The following is a 19,649-nucleotide window of genomic DNA, read 5'->3' as shown; positions in this document are numbered from 1 at the left end:
AGTCGCAGAGTCTGTTGGTCTACAGACTACTTAAAGGGCCGTAAGTTTTAATAGGTGAGTGGACGGCTGAGAGAACATGAGGTCCCCTCAACATCACAGCACTGACTACAAACTAATCGTGTGTGGTTCCATAGGAGTGTCGGGGCTGATGGCAGTCCCGGGGTTATCCCTCTGACCTGCAGTTATTGATAAACAGTTCTGGTTATTAAAATGCCACATTGATTCCAAAGACTTCTCTTAATCCGCCTTGCAAATATTTCCGTCTGCTAGGTGGCTGTGGTCATTCCGTTCCCACACGGCATGACACTTCCATACTGGTTCCGAGGCTGCTGCTCTGTCCCTCACAAAGGAGGGCTGTGTTTCTGGAGGACTTTGCTCACTTGAGGAAAAAGGTCACATCCTCTCCCAGCTGAGGAGGCTCTCTGGTCCTGCTCCTGTGGCAGTTGGTTATCCAAGCAGCTGGTGCCATGCTGCCAAGAGCTTTAGGTAATATTCCCTTTCAATAATCACTGGGTTTAACTTGTGTATTTTTAATAGGGATAATTAATAATTAATAAATGATAGCCATGAAAGTCGAGTTGTGTCATGCTTACAAAGTTGTCACAAGATTAATTGCTTGCCTACCCAAATTTAGGCAATGTAGAAATGAGTAAAACAGCTTGCTATCAGACCCAGAGGTGAGGAACATGTTCCAATGAAAGTGAGATTACGTGTAGTCTGCACAAGATACAATGACTCCTCACAGGATGACAAACATGAAGGCACAAAGACCCGAAGGGTCAGAATCTCTTCTAGAAAAGAAAGGATCTTTTCAAATTCTGAGATGGAGTTTCACCAACATACACTGAAAGGGATTCTTTGTTCCAGATAACACACTTAATCTTACTCTTCTTTTTAATGGGAGAGCCGATCTTGTGTTTTTAATTAGCCCACATTTTTAGTTTTGTTTGAGTTGATTATGAATGCAGAATGGGAAGATAAATGGGTTCGAGCAATTAAAAGAGTTATTGGAAATTTACTTGAATCTGCCTTCAGACATGCTCTGAGGGAAAAAGAATGCAGTGTTTTAGTCCTTAATGCAAATCCTTTTAAGTATGAAATGAAGTGTTATCTATGACCCTTCAGAGTGTTTGTGTAATCCTGAGAAGTTGCTTGAGACCTTTATGTCTCGCTTTATTAAGGACAGTAACCAGACGAATCTTCTAATCTGCTGTAAGGATTAGCTGTGATAACATGTAAGGCGTTTAGCATTGTACTCTGGGCATGTAAGAAAGTGCTCAACCCGTTATCAGCTTAGAGGGTTCAGGACTTACTACACAGCACCATCCAAGCAGAACCAGACGGAATCCCAGAGACCCTAATACAGGAACCTCAGAGCATAGTTCAGCTCCATACATATTTCTAGGTCTCTGAGAACACCAGATCTTCCCGGGCTGAGAAACAGACCACTTTTGCAATGGACCGCCCCCCGCCCCAACTCCTTGGCTACTTCTACGTGAAAGTTTTAGCACTGAGTCCTCGCGGAACAATCAGTTCCCTAAGAGTTTGCTCAAGCTGTGGCTGGGCTTGGGTGGCTGGAACACAGCACCGCCTACTTAGTTTTGTGATGGCAGAAAATTATATTGAGGCCCTGCATTGTAGACTGAATTGTACATCCCCCAAATCATGCAAGGACCTTTCAGGTAATAATTAAAGTTAAATGAAGTCACAGCAGTGAGATCTTACTTTGACAGGACAGACATAGTTCTAGAAGAGAATTATCTATCTACTACTGTATCTTTATCATCATCTATTTCTATTACCTGTCTGTCTTTCTGTCTGTCATGTGCAAACAGAATGAAAAGCCACAAAAAGAGCCCTCAGCAGAAACCAACACAATTGGCAACTTGGCATTGGACTAAACTGTGGAAGGCAGAGTTTTTGCTGTGTAAACTACCCAGAGTATTCTGCTGTGGTATGCATGGGAATATCTTCAAAGACTTATGTATTGAAAACTTGATCCCTGAAGCAGCTACACAGAGGTGGGGCTTTAGAGGTGACTAGATCATGAGAGGACTAACCTCATCTTGGCCCATTGATAAGTTCCTAATTGTGTGGACCATTAGGAGACTGGAAAGTAGGTCACTGGAGGGAGGAACACTAAGGGGATAGTTTGGAATCCTGGCCCCTCCCTCTTTCTCTGTGTTTCCTGATTGCAATGAGGCAAGAAGTCACCTGTTATAAGATGCTGCTCGTATGGTGTCCCTCTGTCATAACTCCAGCTGCAGGCCATGGAGGCATCCGATCTTAAGCTGAAGTAAAATTCCCTTTTTTAAGTTGTTTTTCTCAAGCATTTTGCTATAACAGCAGAAGCGACCTAATACAGTGTGAGGCGCCCCGTGTACCCTCTAAGCGCCACTGCCCAACACAGCTAGGCTCAATAAATAAGCTCTGCTTTGTGATGAACAAAGTACCGAGTGCTGGGAATGCAAAGGTAAGTGAATGTCTTGTGTCTTACAGCCTGTATTTAGCGAAAGGATGGACGGGCAATGCATTATCAGTTAAATGATAAGTGCTGTGACCACAGATGTGTACCCAGTGCTGCGGGAGCAAAGGCAAACAAGCCACTTTCCTGTCCCTAGACAGTTGCATAGGTAGCAATAGCACTCATGCATGCTGGGACTTCATGAAAATGAGCTTAGAGGGGAGAAGGGATTGGGTGCAGGCTTTGTTGTGTTGAATTTCAAGTTTTCAGCTAGAATCCAAGTGGATCAAACAGCAAGGTCAAAGTCCAAAGATGAAGGGTAGAGACCCACAGTGGAGGTCGCTAACACTCAGGTGGTGGTTGATGGGTGTGGATGCTCTTGCCTGGAGACATGGATAGCTCTGAGAGACACAGTGACATGCTAACGTAGAAGGGCAGACAGAGGAGCGGAGACATAGAACTGGAGCCAGGCAAAACCTAACAAACTCCAAAAGACTAGAGTGGGATCATCAAGATAGCCGCGATCCTTTCAAAGCATGAGTTTAATGTCCATTAGTTTATTGCTGTTCCATAAAAGGACTGCCCCAGTTTCAAAAACAACACCACACAGAGTCTTCTCCATGTTAACAGATTTCAAAAATAAATTAGAACACTTAGCGACTATCACTACCGAGCACAGTGCTGCTTTCAGACAATCCAAAAGGCACTTGGGGGTTCTTTTTTTTTTTTTCTCAGTTCCTCAGAGCATCGTGAACTCTAAATTATCGATGCCCTGGTCAACTGCAGGAGTGCTGATGAATGGGGAGAGTTAATTGACCATTGGATAGAGTGGTTTTAACTCAGAATGGGACAGCTCGCTAGCAGGACAGAGAGGGTGCATTCAGTTCCCAGCGCACTGTAGGCAGCCAGCAGACCTGAACAGTCTCCGTCAGAAAAATGAAAAGCCTTTTAGCCTTCAGTCTCTCTCCTCACTGCCGGTGAATATATGAGGCTTGGCAATTAATGGGATGTCTATAGAGCTAAATGACCCCCACACAGCATCCTAATATTCCAGAAATGATGGCAATACCCACACATAGCCATCCAAGGCTTGGGTCTGAGTCCACAGATGCTCTGGGTTTGGGAGCTGAATTAGATAATCATGTGGCCTTTCTGGGCTCTGATTAGAAGGCCACTCTCTGCTTGTGAACTAATAGCAAGCTGTCAGTTCTGTCACCATCTGAATCAAAAACAACAAGTAAACTTGAGTAGAGGTGTCAGGAGATACTGTGCCCAGACTCCCAGAATTCCATGACCCCTGATTGTCTAACAAAGAACAAGAGCTGTTTGTTCCTCAATAGTTAAAAGGAGTCAGCATGGGAATCACCGCCCCCCTCCCCCTTCTGTCCCTGCAGAGTGGGACAGCTGGGTTTGGAAAGGCATTCACGGAAATGTACTGCTCCTGCCAAGAACGGACTTGGAAAAGATGCTGGAGAAAGGAAAAGAGCTGACTAGGTGTGGGCACCACTGCTTGCTGCCCCCTTGGGCTGTCTGTATGGTACGGGGTGGTTGTGATGTCACTCTCATCAGAAGCACCCGGGGCTGGAGTTATTCATCGTCATCATCGTCATCATCACTGTCATCATTATCCTCATCAGAATTATCATCGTCGTCATCGTCATCGTCATTGTCATTATCGCCATCATCATCTTCATCTTCATTGTCATCGTCTTCAGTATTGATCTTTCCAGAAAGCACATCCTCAATCCAGTCTTCCAGCTCCTCAGCTGTGGGCAGGTCGTCATCATCTGGGATCTCCATCCAGACACTGTCAGCCTGCAGCAAGGGACAGAACAAGCCAATCAGTAAATGGGTGGAGGCTGAGGCAGAGCTGCATTTTCTGAGAAGCTGTGATAAGTGGGCATCCAAGTCTCTCACACCTATCAGGAATACAGACAGATGGACAAATGGAAATGCCAAGTTACAGAATGGTCTTCACAGAATTCTGTTTCAATAGCAGTAAAAGAAATCTGTGTCCTACTGCCCAAGATTATGCATATGTCTACATACACAAAATTAATTATTAATTTTTCAAAAGTGGCTCACAAAAGTCAAGAAGCGTATAGATTGCTAGGACACTTTCTATGGGGTGAAAAGACATTGCTAATTGGGCCTATTCACAAAAGAATCTGCCTGCACTAGCTGCGGTGGGCCCTCATGATAGCTCCTTCTCCCCCATGTTCACCTCACTGAATCTACCCCATTCTGTCTTGTTGCATATCCAATGTCTAGACTGAGTCTAATTTCTTCCCACTCTGTCAGGTCACCTCACTAGCCCTTCCAACCCTCAGTTTATGAGTGCTTAAACTTCTGTCAGGAGGCTTCCCTTCTGTTATCAGGGTCACCTGACTGTAATGGTTGGCCGATAGCATGGGCTTCTGGATGTCAATCTCTTCACCCCCATAAGGTAATGGTTGCTCTAGGCATGAGTTACCCGTGTAAGAAATCCTTGTTCTTTAGCTTGGGAAGGAGGTACAAGAGAATGTTCTTGAATGGAAAGTCTTAGGTCAATAAGTCAGGTTGGGCTAGCTCCTTAAGCAAGGACATGTACTCCTGAAGAAGATTGGGACTGGCTAGAGCCCAGTCTTGGGCCATACTGCAAGAGTTTGGAAAAGACCCAAGAGTTCATCTTGCTTCTGTAGACTCCTGAGTGACCTTGTCCTCGGGCTTGGATAGCAGTCAACAGGGCGGCTGAGACCATCTGAGAAACCCTTGGTGAGGATACTTACATCGGTTACATTCACCACCCCAATCTGTGGCTTGAACAGGTCAATCTTGAAAGTCTTCTCCCAGTAAGCAACAAGCTGCAGCAACAAAAGGGCCAAGTTAGACAGTGGGTAGAGGCCTCTCCCTGTGGCTAAACCCACCTGCTGGCCTACCGTAGTAACCAGATAGCGACTGGTTGAATGCCTTTGAAAGAGCTGTGGACACTTAGGAGATTGAAGGCTGGCTCCAGCATTAAAGCATTTTAAAGCATTAAGTAAAAGATATTATAGCACTAACTGTGACAACATAGACCATAAATGCTTCCACAGCTCTTGGGGAGACTATCACAGAGATGACTAATGTCGATTCCCGATTTATGACTAGTTCGTTGTTAGTTTGTGTGTAACGAATGAGCCATTTCTCTCCACCTCTTTTTCAGTGTTCCATTCTTAAAAGCCCTTATCTGGTGCCTCCCTGCCACATGAGATGGCTGGGAAAACTCTGATCTGCCGTAGCTTGGCATAAACTCAGACACGAGCTAAATTTCTTTAGCCCAGCATGGGCTCCATCTGGACAAACCTCTGGCTAGGGCAGGCTAACTGAGCTAATGAAGTCCATAAAGCTAAGAAGATGGAGATGTTAAGGGGCAGGGGTCTCCCCGGTAAATGCGGGGCCTAAAACAGACCCAGATGTTGGTGGATTTGGAAATTAGAACTGCTTGGAAACTGTTTTGCAAGAACCAAGGTAGATGTAGAACTGCCCAAAAGATGGTATCACTTAAAAGTCGGCATAATGAAACAGTCCGGGGAAACTGGGATATGCCCAGCAGAAAGTAATTCAGCAGATCAATCCTGTATGCTTCTATGGCCATAGCTTTCTTACACTTGCTCAGAATTATGCCTTTGACCTCAATTACCATGGAAGTCTCTGCCTTTGGTTCACCCAATCCCTATGTGTATAGGATTCAGTGTCAGCTCTTTCTGTCCAACCAGTTTCAGAAATCAGAACCTATGTCTCTCATAGCCAGGGAACAACCAAACATGTATAATCACCAGCACTTTGCCTTATCAGAAACAATCAATAGACCAAGCTATGACTTCACTCTGAGTCATGGTAGGGGCTTCTACATCTTCTTGGTTTCGCATCACCAGGTGTTGCCCTTTTATGATAGCCCCTGGTTTTAGGGCTGCTGAGGGAATGAGCTGTGAGGACATCTTCAAACAAATAACTGTAATTCAGAACCTATGTGTTAGTCTTCAAAGCACTTGAAGAAACCCAGGTTCTGCCTCATGTAATGCTGGGAATCCTGAATCTTGGTGTAGCATTGACCTTGGCCAATAGAGAACATTTGTAATAGCTGAGGATATGGCTTCTCCACTATTATCGCTGTGTTCATGCATGGCATGAATTCCATGCACTTTGTCCAAAATTAACAAAGCTGGACTGGAGAGATGGCTCAGTGGTTGACTGCTCTTCCAAAGATCCTGAGTTCAATTCCCAGCAACCACACAGTGGCTCACAAACATCTGTCTGGATCATCTGATGCCCTCTTCTGGTGTGCCTGAGGACAGCTACACCGTACTCATATACATTAAATAAATAAATAATTCTTAAAGAAAAAGAATTAACAAAGCTTTCTCGACATTGCTCATCAACACAGGCTAGCACCATGGCAGTAAAGTTCTTGTGCCTTCCATGGAGCTTGTGACAAACAAGCCGGGCATGGTGTCTGTCCTCAGGTTGCTCCTTTGTTTCAAGTTCTGTTTTTTTTAAAGATTTATTCATTTATTATATATGAGCACACTGCAGCTGTCGTCAGATACACCAGAAGAGAGCATCAGATCTCTTTACAGATGGTTGTGAGCCACCATGTGGTTGCTGGGATTTGAACTCAGGACCTCTGGAAGAGTGGTCGGGTGCTCTTAACCACTGAGCCATCTCTCCAGCCCTGTTTCAAGTTCTTAATTCTTAAATTTATTCCCTAATAATTTAGGTTGCTTCTAGAGTCTCAGGGAGAGGTAGATGGAGATACAAAGGGGCCATATTGTTGCTTAAAGAAGGAATGTGGGGCTGGGGATTTAGCTCAGTGGTAGAGCGCTTACCTAGGAAGCGCAAGGCCCTGGGTTCGGTCCCCAGCTCCGAAAAAAAAAAAGAACCAAAAGAAGGAATGTTTCCCCAAGAGTAGTCACCTTTTGGTATCCCAGAAGTGAGGAGAGTGGAAAGTCTGGTCGCTTCAATAACCACACGAGGTTATAGGCTGTATTAAGAGTACATGCACACATCCCATATGCAGTAGCCTCTGGGCGTCCTCAAGCACCTTCAGCTATTTCAGTTTGTCCCTCATGTTTGAAGGCTTAGTGCTAAACATAAATATTTGTGGTGAAGGCCCTGATGGTTTGGGGGGCCTTGGCCTGAGCCACTCACCAGAGGAAAGTCGTCTGGGTCAATCCACAAGATGCTCAAGTCAGGGTTGTCAGTGTTGTCCCGGGCAACCTGTTTTAGGATCTCCAGGAACTCATAGCCATCTGAATAGGGTTGAAGAAAGTTGAATCACCCAGCATGCACACCATTCCTCATGAGGAACCGGAGAGCATGGTTTTTCCACAAGATTTTCTTGGCCATCTGGTATATACCCTCAATTACAGAGTAATTCTACAAAATGAGTCAGATGAACAGCCATAGCAGACACAACGGAGCTTTGACACAGAAAACAATGGCGACTTTAAACAAAGAAGTGGAAAGGTCACAGCGAAAGGCCCCGTTCTAAATGAAGGGTCACCTTCATTTGTTCATCAGGAGATGAAAACTGAGTAGCTTTGGTGATAAAGGTCAGTCCCAGAGCAGCGGAAGCTGTCTGCCTGTCCCCAATGATTCTGTATTTTCCAAGCATGGGCCATCCCTGGATTTCCTACAACATCTGCTCTATGAACCAAGAGCAACCTGGAATTCCCAACACCTTCAAATAGGGTCGGCATCCTTCTTGCTTCCCATTACTCCAGAAAGTTTTGGGACGCACAACTTTCCCTGACCTCTGTCAGAAGCTCTCTTTGCCCCAGAGAGGAGGGCTGAATCATAGGAAAAGGAGGGACAAGCCTTCCGCATGTTGGGCCTAAGCCCTGCAGCATACAGTTTTTTTCCATAAGCAAAATTTTTGAAAGAACATTCAGTAAGTGATACTGTAAACCCTGAACACACGCCCACACCCAACTAGAACAGAGACAAGTGGTCTGATCCTGGTAGGTCCCTGGCAATAAACACACTGTATGTGTTTGTGTGTGTGTGTGTGTGTGTTTGTGTGTGTGTGTGTGTGTGTGTGTGATGTGTGCATGCATATGTATGTGTGTATGTGTATATATATGTGTGTGTGTATGTGACATGTATATATGTATATGTATGCGTTATGTATGTGTGTGTGCGTGTATGCGTTTGCACACATGTGAAGAGCAAAGTCATGTATTTATATGTCTGCATAAAGAATCCCTGGAAGTTCAGGGAATCCAGAAGAGAACTCATACTTTGTTAAGCAATTAAATGAAGGAAAATGGAAAAATCAAGGAAGCCCTTAGCAAACCTCTAGCACTCATGCAAGAAAGTTGTGAGCTACCGACAGCCAGTGCATCTTAGAACTTGAGCAGAGACATGATCAAGGTAACAAATCTGATGACGTCTTACACGTAAGAGGAGGAGGCTGGGGTGATCTGCTCGGAACAAGGACCACAGAGCCAGCAGAACAACAGACTTCTCAACAGATGCCAGTATGTGTCGATGACAATGATCCTATCCAGCATATCTGGGTACCAAGCTGTCTGGGTGGGGCTAGAGGACCAACTGCCAGACTGGCTCCCACCATTCGGTAGTGTATTATTCAAGATAGCGATTGTAAGTTTAGTTATAAATAATAGTTACAGGCTAGCCTGAGAGTCTCATGGTTCAGACATGGGGGGAACAAAGGAGCAAAATTTGGGTTCTGCAAAAAAGTGCATTCAAATCTATGTTAAACAAAAGAATTCGTAAGTGGCTTAATTTCCATGTTTAAGATTGTGAAGATGTGTGTGTGTGTGTGTGTGTGTTGTATAAAAAGAATATTTTTCATGTTATAAGAAGAGCAAAACAAACTCAAATACTATTTCCAGAAGAAAATGAATATGTTTGACATTAATGGTACAGAAGCTGCATCAGGACCCAAGGACAACCTTGGGGTGTCAAGGCTAAGAAACTCTCTATGTGCACCTGCCTGTGGTTCTGGGGGTTTTCATTCACTTTTGTGTCACACTTACATACGTGGCTCTTGGAACCAAATGACCTCAGTCCCAAACACTTAGACTGTCACTTAGGGCAATGTATAAGGTCACCTTTCCTTGTGAGTAAATGGATTGGTAATAATGATAACTACTTCTTTTAAAAATTGCTTTTACATTTACTTACCTATCATCTGTGCATGTACACATGTGTGGTCTACACGGGAGGGTGTCGTATGCATGCCGCATTGTTGCTGTGTGTGTGGACACCAGAGGCTAACCTGCTGTCTCAGTTCTCTGCTTCTGTAACATGGGTCCCAAGGTTTGAACTTGGGTCAATCAGACTTAACAGCAAATGCCTTTGTCCACTGAGCCATCACGCCTATCCCAGTACTAGCTATGTCAGAGGAGAGTTGTACATTAAATGAATGTCTCTGAAATACAGAGTCTGGAACGGAAAAGCTCAGTCGGGAGTTTCCCTCAGGAATCTGTGAGTTTTATGTCTGAATGCAAGGGAGCAGCTGAACACTGCCATTAAGCCCAGCCATTCATTTGTTCATTCACAGGTCACCTAGATTCCAGGAGACGGTTAGATACAGTCTTAGATGCTCACAGAAAACTACCTCGCAAGACAAAACATCAGGAGGTGTTGGAACATCAGGAACATCTGGCTCCTGCTGCTTGTTCTGTGACAGCAGCCACTGTGGAGCTGAGACTCACACACTGGCTCAGTGACTGGGTACAAGCCAGGTTTAACTCCTTGTAAAGCATTACTTAGCCTGCATGGGCACTCCTAACTCAGGTTTGTCGGCCTCCACTTTCTTCATTCCTCAGCCTTGAGGGGACCTAATTCAAAGGCTCTTTATTTATCTGGGGGCTGGAGAGATGGCTCAGTGGTTAAGAGCACTGAGTTTGATTAAGAAGTTTGATTCCCAGCATCCACGTGGCAGCTCACAACGGTGTGTAACCACAGTTCCAGGGGATCTGGCACCTTCTTCTGGCCCCCAGAGCACCAGGCACACATGCATATAGACGTACAAGGCAGAACACCCAACACATAAAACAAAAAGCAAAACAGTGAACAAGGCCTGAGCAACGGGGAACAGTCACCTATCTCCCTCTCTCACCAGGGGGCAGGAGCAAGAGGCTTGTTTTCCCTTTGTCAAGCATGGTGATCCCATGGTTGGGACGCCAGGAGTTAAAAGCCATTAATGATCAAGTGAATGTGTTTCCTGAATCAGTGGTCTAGATCAGAGACCTTCTTAGATGTGGCCATTTGCCTTTCAGAAGCAGTAGGCCATAATCTGAAGTAAGTAGGTAGCAAAGAGGGTGCTAGTTAAAGACTTTGAGGATTGAGGTTGTCTAGCATTGACACTAGAGGTACACCCAAAGAGGTCCCCAAGGCCAGAGGGACCCAGTAACCAAGCTGGTGGAGAGCCCCAAGCTGTTGAAGAGCTAGCTCCAAGCTGGTAAAAGGCCCTGCCTGCACCCTCTCTCTCTCCCTTTTATTTCCAGAGTAGGTCCCTCTGCCCCGCCCAAAGTCTGACCCCAGAGCTGTTACTCTTAATACTCACAAAGCTCACTTTCTACACTACCTTCTTCTTTGACAGACAGAGTCTGCACTGCCACTCAGCCCGCTCTTAAGGGCATTTTTGTACTGAGCTCTTCTGAAGTAGGATGTTTGTGTTTCATCTTTGCATTTGTCTGCATGGAAGATTTTATTGCCTTCACTTTCCGGAGAGCTGGGAGGAGGTGACTTGCTGCTGTCATCCTTGAGTAAGCAACAGAGCCAGGAATCTAACTCAGGTCTTCAATCTATACCCACAGCCATTTGCTACCCCTCCTCCCTCTGAGCTCTCGGCATTCCTACCACAGTTCTGCCAACTTCCTTCCAGTACCTGGGACTCCCAAGCCCTCTGTGAAATTTTGTCCTCAGAGAGGTCCAGGTTAGGTAAGGGCAGAGATGTCCAGTGTGGCCTTGATGCTGGCATGAGGGTGGGGCTGCCTCTGCTCTTCTGACAGAGAAATTAGAGCAAAGTCCCTGCATTGATTCTAAACAGTCTCCTGAGCTGTGCCCTTCCAGGGCTGGGGAGGGGGGTGAGGGGGGTTGGTGGGGCGGGCGGGATACGGGCAGGGTTTGGGTGTGGGTTGGTCAATGCAGTGATGCTTTAAGAAAATCTGGCGTCTCCAAGATGGCCTAAATAAAGAAGAAGGCTGTGAGAACTGCAGTTCCTTCCCAGGCCCTAGACTGCAGGTCTGTAAGTTAGGACCCAGGGTTGAGGCGTGTCCTTTGGGAATCACATCGTTGTGGGAAGAGAACCCAGTCATTATCCTTTCTTGCTTCCCTGGCAGAGGCTGGTGGGAATGAGCCTGCACCCGGCCCTAGGGGACCAGTTCTAGGTCACTTTCGGCCATCTAGGGAAAGGCCCCCTTTGCAGAGGTGATTGTGTCTCAGACCAAGCCATGGCCCAGGAGCAAACAGGCCTGTCATGCTACCCACTCTGCCCTTTCTTCCCAACCTCCTCTTTGTTGCTACCTATGTTCAATCCACACAGACTGAAAGATGCCCTCCCCAACTCCACATTTTGGGCAACTGTGAACTGAAGGGTCTGTCTGTGGTCCTGCTGTGGGGTCCTGTCATTGTCCCTGTGGCCAGTGGGTAGCTAGGCAGGCTGGAGGCCAGCTTTGCCCACCTGGGAGTTTGTCTCAAAGGATCTGGTCTTTTCCATGGGTGTGTTTTCACTGCCTCTGTGCTACAGAGCCAGGGCCAGGTTGAGACACAGAGGCAAATAAAGCAGGACCCTGGGGCCCTGTCCCCAAAAGCCCCATCGGTCTTTTGTTGTATGGAATTCTCCCAAAGCAGATTTCCATGTGAAGAATGGGAGGAAGACACAATGCCGGGAGCTCCCCATTTCAAAGAGCATCTGCTGCAGCAAGAGGGCCACTCAGAATAGAAGCCACTGTGGGATTCTGTGGCTTCGAGGATGAGCTACAGCAGGTCCTGCTGCTCCTTACCCAGCATTCTTTCTCCGCTTTGCCCTCTCCTGCTCTTCGGACCCCAGAATTGGTGTGAGCAAAAAAAAAAAAAAAGTCAAATGATACATTTTCCCAATACAGAGGCACTTGGAGATAGTGAGAGGAATTGACCGTTGGGCTGGAGTCCCAATTCTCCTCCTCACTGTTCCTGAGATCCGGGGGAGATGTTTATACCTTCACCGTATGCATGCTTCCTCCTCTGTATCCGGGGGAATACAGAATAACTATCCAGATCTGCAGGGTTGGTATTTTCTGGGTATGTAAGTACCAGTCAACACCCAGCAATAATCAAATAGTGAGGTTAATATATCAAATTTAAATTTATAACGCTCCGGAAAGCACTTAGTTCTCCTATTTGAGACAATTGGTCTTCAATCCATTTTTGCAAGAATTCCAGGGCAGGAAAAGCTCAGGTGCATCAGGGCTTGAAGCGTCCTTCCAGGGCCTGTTGCTAAATCTGTTCAGTGCTTGCAGACAGCAGCCATCCTCAGGCATCTAGCTTGTTAGTGGGAAGATTCCCAATGCCCTTGGAGGGTTTCCGTCCAGCTCGCGCTCATGTAGAAACGCTGCGTGGCAAACCTTTCATCAAACATTGTAAAGAAGATGTCAGCCTGATGCAGACACATCTGGGAGCAGCAAGGAAGAATCTTTCATTTTCAAACCTGTCACAGAGCTCTGCTCTGAGCACAAGCAGCCTAAGATGCTTGTGCCTAAGATGCATGCAGAGAAGGTGCCAGCAACCGGCAGCCAGCAGGTACCGAAGGTCTGGGAGTGAATGTCCTTCCCAGCCAGGCCCGCCTACAGGCACAGAGATCAAAGCTCACAGCAAGAGAAGCCCACAGGTCATGCTACAGGGGCCAGAGAGTAGAAGTGGATTCTTGTCAGAGAAAACCTCCTGCTCTCAGACTTCTGCCAAGGGGGAACACAAACTCTAGCTGGAAAGGTCAGAACTGTAAGGAGAGTTCTTGAGAGCCAGGTCACTGAAGAGACAGGTACTGCTGTCACACTGTAATTTCACAGTCTGCATCTAGGAACATCAGTGATCCCAAGGAGGAGGACTTGTCATGACTGGGACATTCAAGCTGCCAAGTGGTTCAGCTCTGGTCTCACGTCCTTGGCATCTTCTTCGGATCTCCCCCCTTTCCCACATCCTTGCAACAATACCACACAAGCTTGGAGCCTGCCTCTGGCTGGGTCGCTGTTAGGAAGCAGTATCAGACGACCACTGCAAACACCATCTCGCTTTCGGACCATGCCCCTGACCCTGTGATCTTGTGCACATCACTGAACCGTCTGTGTCCATCCTCTCTGTGGTTCAAATGTTGAAGGAGGGAGACACACTCGATGATCACCCGGCCGTCAGATGTTGTCTGAGAGATGCTAAAGTCTGCCTGCCTTGTGGTTAAGGGTGTAGGCCGGAAAGCCAGACCGCCCACACACCATTCCAGTGCTCCCCAGCCAGGTAACCTCCCTCTACCTCAGCATCCTCTCTCAGCTTCCACATCGTAAAATCAGACTAAAAGTTAGAACTTCCGTGTTCAATTGTTGTGACAGTAATAGTCATCAAAGCCATCATTGATACTCCTGGTGCGTGTGGCTGTCATAAGGGCTGGCCGCAGTGTCAACCTTGGCTTAGAGATGCTGGGCAGTGTGGTCTAATTAGTTAGTCTTTAAGACTAACTTTTCCCATCCAACACCAGAATAAACAATAATGATCACCACACATATGTCGCGGAGTGGCCTCAGGACTAACATGGCGGTCTCCTCACAGCTCTTCAACAGAGATGTTCTCTAAGAAGCATCTGCTATCCTGGAGTTACCACCTTCCTCTTTCAGAAAAATGGGTGCAGTCTGGTTAGGCCTTAACGTTGTGGGTGACCTATTAGCAAGAGGAAAGGAATCTGAGTAGCTATTTACCGGAATGCACTCTCCAGGACTCCAACCCCGAGCTCTTGAGGCCCCAGTGTGCACTGGGTCCCACTGCTGCCCAGCAGGTGAATGTTGCCTGACCACAAAGTCAAGAGGGGTTGGGGAGGGGGGCTTTCATCAGAACAACTTTCAGTTACAGCCCTTGAATGTAAAGGCACTCCCTGCCACAGAAATACCATGTTCCTGACCTCGCCCCCCCAACCCCACCCCCAGCATTGTTCCGCTCCCCAGGGACAAGCCTCAGCTTGGGATTTGGAGAAAGGCAGAACTCCAGGGCCCAGGGGTGTTTGCACAGGGAGGAGGTGGAAGTAGTTTCAGAAGCTTGATTCATTACCACAGCAATCTCTGTCAAACAGGTTTCTGCAGCTCAGGGAGACCTCTTTGTTCTATTGTTCCAGACAGCCAGACAGGCCTCCCTGCAACCCTGGAAGGGGGCAGTGGGTGGGAAGGAAGCCCCCTGGAGTCCTGCCAGCAGGCAGCTGCCAGAAGCAACTCAGATCACACAACACCAAGGATCCATTCAGTCTGATTAAGGCCTGTGAACCTGGGAAGCTGAGGGGGGCAGATCTGTAAAAAGCAGCTGACACTACAGTAAAAACAAACCCCCAAACCTAGATTCCCCACTGAAGAACAACTCCAGCTTTGCAAATCTATGAGGGGAAACCTGGCCATTCAAGGACATTTAAAAAACTAGCTCGCAGATCATTTGGTTTTGATGCAATGGAATATTACTCAATCTTAAAAACAGTCAAGTACTTATAGATATTATATAGTGAGTTTATATATGTGTGTACATATATATATATATATATATATATATATATATTACTCATGTATGAGATATATACTGTGTATATCATTATGTTAAAGAAAAGATGCCAGATACAAAATTCTGTACATTATATGACTCCATTTATAGGAAATATTTGGAACAGACAGCCCGATAGTAAACAATTAGTGGTTGTCATCAGTAGAGCAAGTCAATGATGGGAGTGGCTCCGTGGGTGTTACTGGTAAAAGTCTGGGGTGTGGTGGCGACATCCACACAGCCTTGCGAGTTTAAAACCACTCAGATGTTATGTTTAAACAGTGACTGTTATGGTGTGTGGATTGTCTTGATTTTTTTTTTAAAAAATTATATAATTAAGAACTGTCTGAGTACTTGCTCCACAAACGTTCACTGGGCACCTGCCCTGTCAAGCCAGTACGTGCAATCAGGTTTATACTGCTGGATGGCACAGTAGGTCCTTTCTTCACAGTGTCCTGGTATTCTTTTGGACTGAGTCAAACCTCTCCAGCTCTCAGTTTCTTAGTCTCAAACTAAGACTTTTTTTTTTCTGTTACTTAGCTGGCTGGTTTGAAGGGTTTTTGTTTTAATTTTGTTTTTGTTTGTTTGTTTGTTTTGAGACAGAGCTTCATGTAGCCCAGGCTAGTCTTAGATTTGATGCATAGGTGAGGATGACCATAAAATTCTGATCCTTCTACCTCTTCTGAGGTTACAGTCCTGGACTACCACACCCAGGTTTTGCATGGAACCCAGTGCTTCATGCACGCTAGGCCAGCACTGCCAGTCCTGGTCCGGATCTCTGTTGGAGCCCTTCTCTTGATACTGCCCTACAGCAACAGCTGAAGTTCCTGAAGAGCACCTTGTAATTCCACGTTTCCCGGAGGGACCAGTGGTCCCCAAGCCTGATGCTCTACCATGAGTTGCCCCAGAGCAGAGCCCATGAAACCACAGGTTCTGAGGTGCTGTCTGAGCCAACCCACGGTGGCTTTGCTGTCACAGCTGCACATCTGTCAGACCCTGGAACTCTGCTTCAACTCTTCATGAGCAGAGCCTGGCAGCTAGACTACCCTGACTGCATTCTGGATGGTTCCAGGCCTCCCACACATTCCTCCTGTGTGCACCCTCACCTACCCCCGGGAGCCCTGTCTTGGGATCACTGTCACAGGAACCAGCACTTTGCCTCTTCCATAGTTCATTGTTCTCTCCCTTCTCTCTCCACGGTGATCATAAGCAGGAAACCAGGGGACATTGTCCACAGTGCAAGAACAGCAACGTTACCCCTTCCACTGATCGGGAGTCGTTGGCACTCTAAAAGCAGGCTGCTTACTCTACCCTGTCCTCACTTTTTGGCAGATGTCTTTTAGGCCATCCATTCCTATGCACAGATGGCATTTTATAGAGGACCACACACCTTTATCATTGTGTTAAAATAGGATTGGTTTATGTAGGTTTGATGATAAACTGACAAATAAACATTTAATGTGAACAGAAACAACAACAACACACACACACACACACACACACACACACACTGTAAGACCGTGTGCTCGCTATGTGCTCATTCCCAATTGAGTAGCTGAACACAATGCTACTCAAGTTCCCCAAGATAGCCTAGAACTGCTCATGTTCCCATCCCCTCGCCAAAGCTGGGATTGCACACCCAGTTGTATGGCTTTCCTAGAAGTTCTACATTCCCTCAGCTGAGTTTACCACAGAAGACACACTCCTACCTGCCAGGTGAACACTATCTTGCAATTGAACTGGAACCGTGATGGCTTGAAAGGGTGGAGACGTTCCTGCCAATGGTTAAGCAGATTTGGTGCAGAGTGGGAGTGGGCTGGGGTGGAGATGGGGAACGTATCCTACCTGGGTCACTCTTCTCCGCAAATGCCACAATGTGGATTCCATTCAAGTTGTCTTCCTGAAAGAGAAAAATATCAACGTTTCCTCTTGGGAGGAGAGAGACACAACATATGCTAGGGGCAACAACATGAAAGGTGGCAGGGGAACAGGGACAGGGGAACAGGGACAGGGGATGGACACCCAGATACAAATGAACAGGACAGGCATACATAAAGGAAACAGATGCTGATGGGTGGTTGGTAGCAACACATGGAACTTTGATAAGGGACTCAGATCAATGGGTTTGTAAGACAAGACAACAGACATAAGAGTTAACAATAAATGTGTCTCACTCCTGTCGTCTGGTGAGTCCCGAGAGCAGTGGCAAAGGGAAAATTGGGAAGAGCATGAGTCTGGCTTATCAGAGGCTCCAGGGGTGACAAAATCTCTGGAAACAGCTCTATCAAATGTGACAGTTTCAAGATACTTCTACAAATGTGAGTTTTGAGGCTCCCCACCAGGAATTATCATCAGGGATGGACCAGATACAGGGACTTCTGCGTCTGGCTGGCAGATTCTAAACCCTCTGAGGGAAGTAAAGAGGCCACAGCTCAACTAGGATTTGGGTCACTGGTGTCCACACAAGAAATGAAGATGCAGCCAATGACCCTGTTTGGAGAAGTAGAGCCCTTGGAGCAAATCAGGCGCACCTCCCCATTCCCTGACACTGGGATCTGGATCATTTCCAAGGAGCCTTTTCATATCTCAACTCCAGATCAATAGAAATTCTTTAAAAAATATTTTGTTAAGATTTTTTTAAGGCGTATGAGCGTTTGCCTAGATGTATGTCTGTGCATACATGGTATCCAAAGAGGCCCAAAGAGGGTGTTAGGCCCCCTGGAGCTAGAGACGCAGGCAGCTGTGTGCGGCCTGACAGGGGTGTTGGGAGCAGAAGTCCGGTCTTCTACAAGAACAGCAAGTGTTCTTAACCACGGAGCCATCTTCTCAGCCCTCAACAGGAACATTGCTGTGAATGCGGGGAGCTCCAAGGAGAGGTTGGAATTTGGGACTCTGGTGGTTTGAGGATGTGTCCTGGGAGGGAGAGCCAGAGCAAGGAAAGCAAACCAAGGAGCGTGTCAATTGGTGAGAGCATTTCATATTTGCACACCTGGGGCAGGAAGACCCGCCTTCGTGTTGATTATGACTGGAGAAGGAAGAGTGAGAGAAATGTGACCCTCTCGAGACTCCACGCGATGAGATGGAGAAGCAAAGCCAAGTGCGTACTGATGGCAGCTGCCAAGAGAGAGGTATTCACCGGGAAGCCTGGTGTCATAACGGAGTCATCCTATGGGGGTGGGGACCCAAGCCCCTCCACCCCATTTCCATTTCGATTGATTTTAATGCTGCTGCAATCCTATCTAAATGCTAATTTTTCCCCTTTGAGTTTGGGATGAACAAAACCTCCAAAAATTCCAAGATAGATTAAATAGAAAATATTATTATTAAAAACAAGAGTGGGCTCTGCATTGGCCAGATTCCGTGGGGAATTGAATGTTACAGACATATATGTGTGCACGCCAGGTTATTAAGAAAACCCAGCAGTGACCAGAAAGCGAGTCTGAGGCTCACTGTTGTACATTTGCTATTATCGCCAGACAGACTGTCCCGATCAACTCTCATTAGGTGGTCTCGCGTCTCTGTCGCCCGCCATCAGTTGGAACTGAGCACCCACAACTCTGTGAAGCAGGCTTCATTTCTGCCTGCCCTTCCAGAGTGCACTTGGAAATTGGTTTTAGAATTAAGAATCCATATTCATTTTCTGCCAGACTGTTCCAAGTATGCCTGTCATTACTCTGAGCCAAGATGGGCCCTAGGTGGAGCACGGTAACAGAGGGAACAGAGAGGCTCTCAGTAAGCATATCATGGCTGAGGGGCATGAGCCTGTATTGGTCACCTGTGGAGATTCAGGGCCTGTGCTAGGTGCTGCGATTTCCCCTCTATAAACCCATGATGTAATTACCCATGTGCAAGCCCATGAGTCAGTTGCTTAATGTGAATCAGTGTACACGGGGAGAAAGAGTGCCAAGGGCCAGGGTGTCAGCCTTCTCTGAGCCCAGAAGCCTGGGCTCTGTAGATCACCCAACTGGCCATTTGACAGTGTTGTCATGAATCATTTTTTCCCTTTCTTTTCTCTTCTTTCTTTCCTTTCCTTTCTTTCTATTAAATTTAAGTTAGCTTATAAAGCAATGGGTTTCAATGTGTCATGGAAATTCTCTTTTGTTCATCTTACATTTTTATTTTATTTTATTTGAGACAGGGTCTCACCCTGTTTCTCTGGCTGACCTAGAATTCCCTATGTAGACCAGGCTGGCCTCAAACTCACAGAGATCCTCCTTTCTCTACTTCTGAGCGCTGGGATATCTCACTACTTCCAACTGGAAGTTCTCTTTTGAATTGGAGGAATCCTCCCTTCTTGGCCAGATGAGAAACCCCCTGGAAGAGGACTCTATGCTTTAAAATAGCAGTCACCAAAGCGGCAGTCATGTCTACGCCCGGCCACAGGGGAACTGGTGAGCTCTGCGTGTATGTCTGTGCACCACGTGAGTGA

General features: G+C 46.6%; 1 protein-coding gene across 1 annotated transcript in view; it reads right to left on the bottom strand.

Annotated features, from left to right (window-relative positions):
- Positions 1 to 2,988: 2,988 nt before the first annotated feature.
- Positions 2,989 to 19,649, bottom strand: part of Casq2 (calsequestrin 2) — a 55,676-nt gene continuing 39,015 nt past the window's right edge. Inside the window, 4 exon segments of the mRNA NM_017131.2 lie at positions 2,989 to 4,279; positions 5,233 to 5,307; positions 7,634 to 7,734; positions 17,066 to 17,120. Coding sequence (NP_058827.3) covers positions 4,052 to 4,279; positions 5,233 to 5,307; positions 7,634 to 7,734; positions 17,066 to 17,120 — 459 coding nt within the window. The 3' untranslated portion in view covers positions 2,989 to 4,051.

The sequence above is a fragment of the Rattus norvegicus genome, chromosome 2, assembly GCF_021556685.1.
Source record: "Rattus norvegicus strain SHRSP/BbbUtx chromosome 2, alternate assembly SHRSP_T2T, whole genome shotgun sequence".
Taxonomy (NCBI): Eukaryota; Metazoa; Chordata; class Mammalia; order Rodentia; family Muridae; genus Rattus; species Rattus norvegicus.
Note: the sequence above shows the minus strand (reverse complement) of the source record. Positions and strands in the feature narration are given on the sequence as shown.